The sequence below is a fragment of the Procambarus clarkii genome, chromosome 2 (genome assembly GCF_040958095.1).
Source record: "Procambarus clarkii isolate CNS0578487 chromosome 2, FALCON_Pclarkii_2.0, whole genome shotgun sequence".
NCBI lineage: Eukaryota > Metazoa > Arthropoda > Malacostraca > Decapoda > Cambaridae > Procambarus > Procambarus clarkii.
In genome coordinates, this window is record NC_091151.1 from 44977238 (window position 1) to 44989937 (window position 12700).

The window sequence follows — 12700 nt, forward strand, 5'->3', positions numbered from 1 at the left end:
TTTGTTTTCTTTGTCTTCAGTGAACTGTAGTAACAGAAAATGGTTTGGCAACTAATTTGGGGGGAAACAATAGCTAAATGTCTTCTTGTATCTTCTATTACTGTATGCCACCTTTATTCCTATTTTATCCGTTGTTTGTTTCAGATAATTATTTTCCGAATGAAGTAATCTGTAACAAATATTGTTTTTCTTTTAAAAATGCTGTATGTTTTATCCGTTTTAAAAATACAACCATTTAATATTAGACTTTAGATTTGATTTGATTTACATATGGTGAGACCAACTGAGCTCCGTTCCTCTCTCGAGGTGAGGTCCTCGTCTCTAACCAGACTCCCCCTACTCTTCCATATAATCTGATCTCGTTTCCGATTTCTACAAGAGTGACCAGTGTTTCCTTGTTTTCCAGTACCAAGACGAGAATCCCAGTGGGTACAATATACATCAGCAACACCAATTTAACTACGAATCAACGTTTGATTTAACGTTGAATTATCATTGATAACGTCGATTCAACGTCGAACCAGTGCCAATCTTGGATATTGTGTTCACTTAGATATTGTAATCCACGATGAGACTATTTACAGAACGGGTTAGGAACTAGTCTTCGACCACCTCAAGAACTTCCTCTGCTACTGGGTTTCCCGATTCCCTTTTTGTTTCCTTAAGCCACTTCTCAGTAAATTTTCTTATTTTCCTCCAGCTTTAATAAATAACTTCTAATGTGCGTAGAAGAGATGTGTTAATCATCCTAAACATTATTTTTAAAATTTTCGTGATCTTTAAATATATATAAATGGAAACTGTAAATTGTTAAATATGCTAATAAAAAGTGGATATCATGAATATGAAAACACATAATACTTCGTATATATTTCTCATTGCTTGGGAACATAACATTTCTTAATTTGAAAGTTGAATAACTTACTCCCGGGAAGACTCCGAATGTCTTAAGACACTATCACTAACTAACGTTATCTTACATTTGTTATCTTATCAGAAATATCTTATCGTCGAGTACTAATGATCTGATGCAAGTGTTGCTGCAGTAGAAGAGGAGACAAACATCGGGGGGCCCCTCAGCACTTTGCGTCAGCGCTAACGTTATTAGTTAATAAGTCACCATTACACCCTAACCTCCACCCTAACAAGGAAGCTGATATCGCCACCACACTCAAACCGTCACCCCCTAACAAGGAAGTTGTAATGTAAGACACAATATTTCATTAACTTCTGAGGCATTTTTATCTTTGTTTTGATCTACTTCGACGCTGTGTGGTGAGAGGTGACTGGGTTGTTTGTGTCCTTTCACGCTAGCTTAATCACCTAAGTATAGTCACATAAGTGTAATTGCGAAAGTGTTGTAATGCAGGTATAGTTATTGAAGTGTGGTTATGTAAGAATAGTTATCTAAGTGTAATTTATAAGCACAGTTACCCAAGTGTAGTCACCCAAATGCCTAAGTGTAGTTACTCGATGACAGTTAGACTTGTTGTGCCCCCATCTTCACTGCTATCACGTTATCACGTGTGTGCGTCCACCACTTCCTCATGTGAAGTATTCCTACCGCCTGCCACTCATAATATTATCGCACGGCTTTTGTTTTCTTAGTTTGAATCTATGATACTTTTTATGTGCAATAAACATTTTTTGGCTTCTTTAAACTTAAATGTAATCAGAAAACAACTCCTTAACTTATTGAATAACTTCAATCAGTTATGGATCCGTGAAAACGTTGAGAACTCCTCCGGAAGCATTGGTTAAAGTTTGGAAACAAAAGATAAATGTGTTGACCAGACCACACACAAGAAGGTGAAGGGACGACGACGTTTCGTCGTCGAATAGACTTGAGAATGGTCCAGGACGGACCGAAACGTCATCGTCCCTTCACCTTCTAGCGGGTGGTCTAGTCAACATACTTCAGCCACGTTATTGTAACTCATCGTCTGCAAAAGGTAAATGTATTGAATTCCTTCGTTTGACAGCGCACTTTTCGTGTAGCTGGCAAAGGGCTCTGGCAGAGGAGTGCACCGGTCTTCTTAATGCTCTAGCAATGTGTGAACTATTCCGGGAAGGTTTAACTTACGCCGTGTGCAAAAGTGGTAGCGAGTTTATTTAGTTGTATTTGTGGTGATGGAACTCCAGCTTCTGCCTTGCAAAACAGTGTGTATGAAATAGTATGTGTGCGTAGGAATGAGGAATTCCGCGCTCCATCCTCGTGTCCAAGTGATCTGGAACTGTTTCTGCATTCCAACCTCACGTCCTAGTTCTAAGTTAACTCTTATATTTTAGTTCTTAGTTGATCCTTATATCCTAGCTGTTAGTCATCCCTCATATCCATTACAAATGCTATATGTATACCACGAACTTGCGCTTCGCTTCAGATGAGCTTGCAAGGGCCATGGATGTGGGTGGTGGTGGTAGTGACGTGTATGGGTAGGCAGTCCGGCGTGCTCAGCAACGCCCAGGAGCTCCTGGTGGGGATCGACGCTCAACACTGCCAGCTGAGGAAGACCGTCCTCTACTGTCATTACAGCGATGGCAATCAAGTAATTATTCTCAGTCTATTCATCTCTCTGTCAACTATCTCCCTCTCCTTCTCTCTCCCCCTCTTATTTATTCTTTCTTATTTTTCCTCTCCCTCCCTCCCTCTATCTACTCTCAATGTCTTGGATCATGAGAGCGTACACTGAACAACTTCATGTGCGGTAACCACACAGTAGTAGAAACAGACTCCAGTATCAGGGCGTCAACACTGAGTGCAACGTAACATCTCTTTGCTTCTTAGTGCTCTCAAAAATTATACATACAAAATAGTTTGCTTATCTCTAACTTTGCAATATTAAGTCGATGTGTTTGTACTATTTAAAGGATTTATTTAATGAGAAATTTACATACGAATTGAGACGTCGAATTTCTGTGACATCTCTAAAACCGCCATTGACATTACTGTTACTACGATAGCTAGTTAACTGTTTTTTTTTTTCATTGCGTTTTCTCTAACAGGTCGTTAGGTTAGAAGAGGTGGAGACAAATGACCAGGTAGTGGAGCGGGTGACAGTGACCGGGGCCAGAAAGCTTCTGCTGGGCGACTCCTGTGTGAACATCTCTCTCGAGGAAGTGGCTGAAGTGGTGGTGGCGAGGGGCACTCGTCCTCTCTGTAACACCGACCTCGAACTCTCCGCAAAGAAATCGACCCTCGACAGACTTCCCGACTGGGTGAGTCGAATTCATCTGGAGGAGAGCTCCGTCACTTCGATAGTTACAGCAGCCAGCATTACCAGTCTCACTGTTATCAATTGCGTCATCAAGGTCCTCGATATCTCCAAGCCTCTACCGGCTGGATCCGTTGCTAAGTTTATTTCTTCCAGTATCGACACTCTTCAGAGACTGGAGATAGGCGCCGGGTCAACACTCACTCTAGAGCATCTGACGATTGACGTTCTGGCGTCTAAGGGGCTCATCTTACGTGGCGGACATACGGAAATCCGGTCATCATCTGCAACAACGGTGATGGATGACAGTTTGGCACTGGGTAGTGAAGCTACTCTTAGTATAGTGAATTTCTCTGGCGAGTTGAAGGTTGGTGTCCTTATCGATACTGAAACAAATCTGTGTTACTCTAAAACATATTTCTGGACCATGATCACAGCCTTGACTCTCTTTGCTGTTCTATGCTTGGTCGCGTTATTCATTATATTTGCAAGAAGACGAAAGCGCTCAAGCAACAAAACCAGAACGTTCATTTACGAAGCAACACATTCTTCGTGACATTTAAACCTCTCACCTTTAGGACCTTGAAATCCTAAAATAATTGTTATCAGGTAAAATCAGGGTAAATGATAGTTTTTTTTTAAACAAATGGAGTATACTTGTTTCACCAGCAGCCAGTCAGAAAAGGAAGTATGGAATTAGGGCTATCAGTCGAGCTGAAGTTAATTAATGAAAAGTAAAACGTTCCATATGATTTAATTCAATAAATTTTGTGGAGAAAAAAATTAGTTTGTTTCCCTAAAAAAATACGACACAATTAAAGTGAATATTGAATCATAAACACGTGTTAAACTGGAATAAAAAAATGTCATTATGAAACTATTGTATGGTGTGATGGGCTGACATCATGCGAAAAGCTGATGTCAGCCCGATAAGACAAAAAGCTTAAATGTTGATAAAGCATAGGTCTCTCTACCTACATGGTAGGCTTTCGATGTCCAATGGTTCAAATTTTTTGACTTAGTTCCTGTACACCGTCCTGATATCCAAGCTCCTCATCCTCATATATCTTCCAAATGCTATGTAGTCATACTGGCTTAGCTCTCTCGACTAATCATTAACCATTAATACCTTGCCCTCTCCCGCATGCTTTCTTTCTTGTTGTGTCTATTTCTTTAGAGGAGCATCGAGGATAAGGAGAGGAGAGAGACCCGGAGCATCAAAACAGGAATGTTTGTCTGGCTGTGGAGGAAATTATACTGCCAGCCAGGGAGGGATTGTGCCACGCGGCACCAGCTTAGTTTTCGTCACTAGGATATTTTTAAATGTTTCTTTTGGTTATGTATATTCTCGAAAGTAAATGTGCTTGTGTAATGTATACAAGAATGTTCGAATGTGTAAGTTAAAACCAATGTCCGCTCTCAAGAAGAACTTTTAAAAATATTTTTTCCATGAGTTTTTTTTATTATTATTTTCTACCACACATTTACAATGCTAACCAGCATATATACATTTTCTTCTGTCCTCCATGGACAGGGTTAGAGATGTGTTAAACATAGTTTAGGGGTTTATTGAACAATCAACCACAGAAGGTGATTCGGTGCTTTTCAAATGCTAAGCTAACCTACATACGTAAATACATAGATACACAGATTTACGTATGCCCTACATAAAGTGTTTGATGTGTCTTTTACATAGTGTCATTAATGTGCATTTACAAAGGTGAAATGTAATTCTGATCAGCTTCCATATATACTTTATACACATACATATACATACACATATACGTACATATACATATATACATACATATATACACACACATGCATTCACATACATTTGTCTCTTTTACTCTGACAGGGTGAGATAACTGATAGAGAAACTAGTGTGCAATTAAGCACTTAATCACTGAAGGTGATTAAGGTGGTGACTTAATCACCACCTTAATCACATTAAGGTGGTGATTAAGAAGGTGACTTTAAATATATATATATATATATATATATATATATATATATATATATATATATATATATATATATATATATATATATATATATATATATATATATATATATTATTAAATATGACCGAAAAAGTAAGATTAATAATTCTAACACGAATTTTCTCAATCTTTCGTACATTTCTTTTCACTGTTGGAGGTAATTCAAAAATCAATTCTCCAAAATTCATTTTTATTTCTAGTCTGACGCGACACGAGCGCGTTTCGTAAAACTTATTACATTTTCAAAGACTTTAGTTTACAAATACACAACTGAATAGAACTTACACATCTCCGATTTTTGTTTATATCTACATTTGAGTGAGGTGGATGGGGTGAGGTGGCATTAATAGGGTATTAATTTCATCAACACAAGACAGAACAAGAGGTGGCATTAATAGGGTATTAATTTCATCAACACAAGACAGAACACGAAACAATGGGTATTGAAATGGAAGTGATTGTAGAAAGCTGCTGGAAATGAGCTAATGAGCTGCTGCTCATTACTTTGCAAACGGCTTTGCAAAGCCGTTTGCAAAGTAATGAGGACTGGAACAGAAGTGCGAAGACAAATACAGCGGAACAGGATGATGGGAAGACAGATTCTTCAATCAAAAACAAGAAAGACCTGGAAGTGGACATAGCCCCAACTATGATGTCGTAGGTACACCTTTGTAGAATTTCAACAGCTGCAAATGGTATACTGGCCAAGGTCCGTGTATCCTTCAGAAAGTTTGAAAAAAGGGTCTTTCTGGGCCCTATGTACAGCGAAACTGAGACCCACACTTAAATATGCATCTCCAGTATGGAACCTTTACTTGAAAAAGGTCAAGGAAAACTATACAATGTCCAAAGATATGCAAGAAGACTCGTTCCTGAGCTGAAGGGATTGATCGATGAGGAAAAGTTTGAGGGAACTGGACCTTAAAACACTGGTGGAGGGAAGGAGAGATAGGGGAGATAGAAGATAACAACATATACGACTCGAAGGAAAATTGACAAGGTATACAAAACAGCATTGTTCAAAACTAGGAACTGAAGAACGACGGGTCATAAATGGAAACTTGAGACACAAATGAGTCACAATTAGAAAGAACTTTTTCAGTGTTGGAGCTGTCAATAATTGGAATGGATTAGACGCAGAAGTCGTTGAAGCTAATTAAATTTAAAGTTTCATATGTAAATGTGATAAAAGCGCAAGAAATGAGTCATTGCATTAATATAATAAAGTTCGAAAGACGGGCTGGGAGCCTAGCTCGACCTTGCAAGAACATTTAGGTAAGTACTCACACTCACTAATACATACACATAACACAACATACACATAACACAACATACACATAACACAACATACACAACTGACGGTGAATAAGCAAGCCGGTTATATTACCTAGTCCAAAGTTTAAATCCCAATCTAACATAAATGTTAATATCAGTCACCTACATGACCCGAATCTATTCTGAATGCTCGATTGTGTAACTAATAAAGAAGCTGAGAGTCTTCCATGATACAAATTGCGATTCGTCTTTTCTGCTTTGAAGTTGCTCTTTCAGATGTGTTTAATTAACGTCTTAGATGGAGCCAATGGAGTCTGTGATCTTAATCAGGTTCCCGCAGGCGCTTGTCAATACGGTGAAGACAAGAGAGAAAAAAGGCTAAATATTGATCGAAGCAAAATATTTTATCTATTTTTCTCCAACACAACCATCCGTGTTTGAGAAAAATAGAGAAAATATTACTATTTTTATTATTATTGTTATTAAACAAATGTTGGTGATAAACTTTTAAAACTTCTTTCAACTGCATTTCGCTGTTCTTTATTGCTTTTTACTGCTCAGTATTCCTACGTATCAAGTGACCTTAAGTGATCAGCTTGAATCAGCCTTTCTCTCTCTCTCTCTCTCTCTCTCTCTCTCTCTCTCTCTCTCTCTCTCTCTCTCTCTCTCTCTCTCTCTCTCTGAAATGTAGCAGAAGCAGACATATTCGGTACTAATAAGGCCGATTTTCTTTTTGTTTTTCCTTTGTATACTCTATTGATTTGTATTGTTTCGGAGTTTTGTACCGCTTGCTTCACACTGCTGTATAAAGTGACCCCACTGAGAGTGGACCATAGAACGAAAAAGAATATCCCTGGTGAAATATTGACACCGACAGAGTGTAGTAATGGAGGTGGGACGTTTTTACCCAGTCTTCAAAGCACCTAATTTCAACACCGTTTTCACCCACTCTCTCTCTTAAAGGTAGTAAGAGAGCTGGAGGAAAATTTTAGAACAGTTTTTGTTGTGAAAAATAAGCTCACATTTTTTATTGTGTTTATTTAACTCTAGTAATAATAAAAGATATGGAGAGAGAGAGAGAGAGAGAGAGAGAGAGAGAGAGAGAGAGAGAGAGAGAGAGAGAGAGAGAGAGAGAGAGAGAGAGAGAGAGAGAGAGAGAGAGAGAGAGAAACACATCAAAAAGTGAAGACAAGCATTCAACAACCAGTTAACACATAATTACATTCTACCCACTTCAAGACCCCGAACCAACATAGAGACAGTAGAAGCAAGAACATAAGCTGCTAATGTTGATGCATATAATAGCCTATTAGTATCCATTATGTTTCATCCATTTGTTTAAGCACGTACTGTAGCACCTCACCCCAAGCGAATATATGCCTTTGCAAAAACTTGGTAAATTTGTCTTTGAAAATGCAAGGAGTGTCTTGTGAAACGTATCCCTAGGAAGGAAGAAGCATCCTCCCGAAGATGTATTATTACATACGAAAGTACTTAAGGAAGTTCCTGTCTAAATCCTTCCTTCGTGGTCTGACACTGTCACATTGTTAATCCCGTGTTAATTTTCGTGATTTACACCACACACACATTATGTATGTGTATATATATATATATATATATATATATATATATATATATATATATATATATATATATATATATATATATATATATATATATATATATATATATATGTCGTACCTAGTAGCCAGAACGCACTTCTCAGCCTACTATGCAAGGCCCGATTTGCCTAATAAGCCAAGTTTTCATGAATTAATTGTCTTTCGACTACCTAACCTACCTAACCTAACCTAACCTAACTTTTTCGGCTACCTAACCTAACCTAACCTATAAAGATAGGTTAGGTTAGGTTAGGTAGGGTTGGTTAGGTTCGGTCATATATCTACGTTAATTTTAACTCCAATAAAAAAAAATTGACCTCATACATAATGATATGGGTAGCTTTATCATTTCATAAGAAAAAAATTAGAGAAAATATATTAATTCAGGAAAACTTGGCTTATTAGGCAAATCGGGCCTTGCATAGTAGGCCGATAAGTGCGTTCTGGCTACTAGGTACGACATATATATATATATATATATATATATATATATATATATATATATATATATATAAGTATATATATATATATATATATATATATATATATATATATATATATATATATATATATATGTCGTACCTAGTAGCCAGAACTCACTTCTCAGCCTACTATTCAAGGCCCGATTTGCCTAATAAGCCAAGTTTTCCTGAATTATTATATTTACTATAATTTTTTTCTTATGAAATGATAAAGCAACCCTTTTCTCTATGTATGAGGTCAATTTGTTTTATTGGAGTTAAAATTAACGTAGATATATGACCGAACCTAACCAACCCTACCTAACCTAACCTAACCTATATTTATAGGTAAGGTTAGGTTAGGTAGCCAAAAAAAGCTAGGTTAGGTTAGGTTAGGTAGGTTAGGTAGACGAAAAAACATTAATTCATGAAAACTTGGCTTATTAGGCAAATCGGGCCTTGAATAGTAGGCTGAGAAGTGCGTTCTGGCTATTAGGTACGACATATATATATATATATATATATATATATATATATATATATATATATATATATATATATATATATATATATATATAATTTTAATCGGTCAGTCAGCTCGAATCAATAACGGGATATAAATGAAGGGGATTGAGACACTCCACAATAGTACACGTAATAACATTTCAATAACAGCTCCGAGATCCTTCCTCATCGTGAGCATCATTGCCTGCATGGTAGGACAATACAGTAGTTTCATAGTTGTAAAAGTCGAGTACGCAATTTCGATTATCCAAATAAATGAAAAAAGGATACACTACTGTAGTCCTAGTTCTATAAGCCCTTCAAGGCTTGTCTCCAAAGCAGGGGATCTAAATCTTTTTACAAACAAACCTTTCGAATGTAACTACATTCTGTTAACTACAACCCCACGTTCAACAGTATGAATTTAGTTCCCTCTACTGCTTTAAAGAATAATAGTGTTTTCTATCCATTAATATTATAACATTTCTATATAAAACGAAAATTACTTAGTAAACCGAACTGTTTATAATCTAAATAAAATTCATTAGGTTTACTATAAGTTAAAACTAATATTTTAAACAAAAACAGCAAATCAACTAAACTTTCAAAACATTACTAATTATAAATGGTATGTTATCTTTTAATTGAGAAGAAAATAGGAATTCTTAAACTCTAATAAAAAAGGTTTCATCGGTACAGAAATATCCCTAGACTAGAGTGGGATTTTAAAAATACAAAGTTTAACAATGGAAAAATGGTACAGGGACATTCACGGTATCAAAATGATAAATGGCTTATAATAAAGCTTGTTTCTTCACAAAATCAAAAGATGATTGTTTATTATCTCAATTTTAAAATAGAGTTAAAATCTCAATTTTAAAATAGGAGGTCTAAGAATGGTGTGAATGCTTATGGCAGCTAGAGGCTAAACTCTCGTTGTATGTCTTCCATTCCTTAATGTGGTGTTCTATAGGCCAATTAGGGATAGTGGAGATGGTTGAATTAGGAGAGAGGAAGTATTTGGTTATGGGATGGAGTTGATTAGTTATTAGAGGAGAGAATATTGGGTCAAGGGAGGCAGTGAACTGGTTAAGCGAAGAAAATGGAATGGAATGATTATCTTGAGGTTATCTTGAGATGATTTCGTGGCTTAGCGTCCCCGCGGCCCGGTCCACGACCAGGCCTCCTTTTTGTTACACACCCCCATGAAGCTGCCCGTAGCAGCTGTCTAACTCCAAGATACCTATATACTGCTAGGCAACAGGAGCATCAGGGTGAAAGAAACTCTGCCCACTTGTTTCCGCCTCCACCGGGAATCCAACCCGGAACCTCAGGACTACGAATCCGAAGCGCTGTCCACTCAGCTGTCAGGCCCCTAATTAAGGATTAAGTGGATTATGATGGATTAAGTTGGAAGGTGAATGGGACAGATGACATTCCCTTGACATGTCAGTAACTTCTATGACACAAAGAGGCCAGTTGATCATCCATCTTATTTATTTATTTATTTATTTATTTATATACAAAAAGATACATTGGATTTATGAGAGTACATAGCATTGATGTTTTTACATTCTTGCAAAGACACTAACACGCATAACGCTGTGGGCAGAACTAGTTCTCAGTAGTTCTCAGGAACTACACCATGAAATCCATCCGGACAACGGACACCAATTCTAAGGCACAACAAAATCCACTATCACAGACTTGACTGTTCTGTGGACAGTGAAACCATTCGATCACAGAGCCGCAATCACTACGTGGGATCAAAGTCATGGGATCAAATAGGCCATCAACTTTGAGGAAAGCCCATCTAAGCTGATGTTCACAGGCAGGGAAGCCTGTGTTCATGACTGGGGAAGGATCCCCTGGATGTCCCCCCGAACTGTGTCAGCGCCAGCTGAGAGAGATGGGGGGTATAGGGTAGTGGTTCAAAAGGTTGCAGAATGATAATGGCCAACCTCAATGGAGAGGAAACTTTCAGGAAATTAACAAATGCCAAGATAACTGTTTGGTTACGGTCTTTAACTCACCCGTGTGTGTGTGTGTGTGTGTGTGTGTGTGTGTGTGTGTGTGTGTGTGTGTGTGTGTGTGTGTGATTGTGTACTTGTTATGGCTAAAGGTAAAAGACATAAAAAATTACCCACAAGGATTTAGTTGAAGGAAGATATGCAATTCATTACGAGAGACGCTGTTGAGTGTGTTGCTGAGGAAGATATAGGTAATGAGGTAGAAAGAAGTAATGAGGTAAAGAAAAGTATCAGGTATGCATCGTTCGGGAGTGTTGCGTAAGCAGGGAACAAGGGTAGTGTCTAGAACAAACAGAAGAAGGCTTTAATATTTTGCAAAAGAGGCAGGGGTTAGTAGCGGATGGAGATAGAGAAAAAAAGAGTGGTTTGAGCATCTGGGGAAAGAGAATGGGTTCTTGTTTTGGGAGAGGTTTTATTCCTATCGAGAAGTGGCGATTTTACTTTGGTATTTAAAGAAGGATGAATGTGTGTTTGGGAACATGATGCTTGTCAATCGGGCAAGCAGCCCATACTGCAGTGTTAAGTCTTAAACTTAAATATATATGGACAGTTTTTTCAGTACATGTTCATGTTTGTGAATGCATGAGTATATACGTGTGCCTTCCCCAGTGTCATGAAAAATAGTAAAAGGCGCAGATATTTTATTAGATCTGTATGTGAACATACACATGCACTCACACGTGCAACAAATTCCCCTATGCATATAAGTTTCTTACGTGTATATGTGGTGAATATATTCACCATTACTAACATGGACGACCCATAAAAACCATCTTCAAACGACGATATAATAGACTCTGTTGATCCAACTTAGATCGGAGTTAAGTGATTTGTTTTCGAAATATGTACGTAAATCCCCGGAATAACGGAAACATTTACATAGTCATTTTTAATAAGTTAAGAATGTAATCATCTCACTAGCCAAAAGCTTGCGATGGGCCTTGCGGGTTCTTACAGTCTTGTAGCTAGAGAGGAAGACAAACAAAGACAATCAGGTAAAAAGAGAGAAAAAAAGATATATCGTCTTCAGAAATCGTCAATCTCGGGTAAATGTCCTCCACGTATGTCTAATTTCCCAAGAGAACAAAATATCCAGCCATCGGGATTTTTGCTTCTAATAAATTCACACAAAGAAAACATATGATCGCAAAAACTATATATTCTGGCATTCGAAATCCGCGAGAAAGGAAATGATCTGGGTAAAGCACTCAGTGAATATGACTATACAGCACTCGCAAAGAAAATGAAAAAAATAATAAGAGACGGAACTGAAGGATGAAGAGAACGAGCCGTCTCCATTCACTTGAACCATTGGGGGAACGAACTCTGTCCTGCAAGAAATGAGACAGTTTTTGTAGAAACCAGTCAAAGGAATACAACCTCTGCGAGAATGTTTCTCTACTGATATGGGCCAAGATTATATGCTAAAGGATGCAAATATAAATTCAACAATAAATTCCCGAAGAAAAATCACTTAATGGCATAGATTTTGCATGTAGATCGGGTTCAAATAAGAAGTCTAATGCCCGAGGCATTTACATATAGCTGAGCAGTATTTGCCATATATAAGTGATCACAGAGAACGGCAAAGTT

The 12700-nt window shown here is 37.5% G+C and overlaps 1 protein-coding gene across 1 annotated transcript; it reads left to right on the forward strand.

Moving 5' to 3' along the window:
* The first annotated feature begins 1050 nt into the window (after positions 1 to 1050).
* Positions 1051 to 3850, forward strand: LOC123762317 (uncharacterized). The gene is made up of 3 exons (XM_045748769.2): positions 1051 to 1205; positions 2382 to 2546; positions 3004 to 3850. Exons 2-3 carry the CDS (start codon positions 2382 to 2384, stop codon positions 3766 to 3768), a joined length of 930 nt encoding a protein of 309 aa, XP_045604725.2. The 5' UTR covers positions 1051 to 1205; the 3' UTR covers positions 3769 to 3850.
* Positions 3851 to 12700: the final 8850 nt, after the last annotated feature.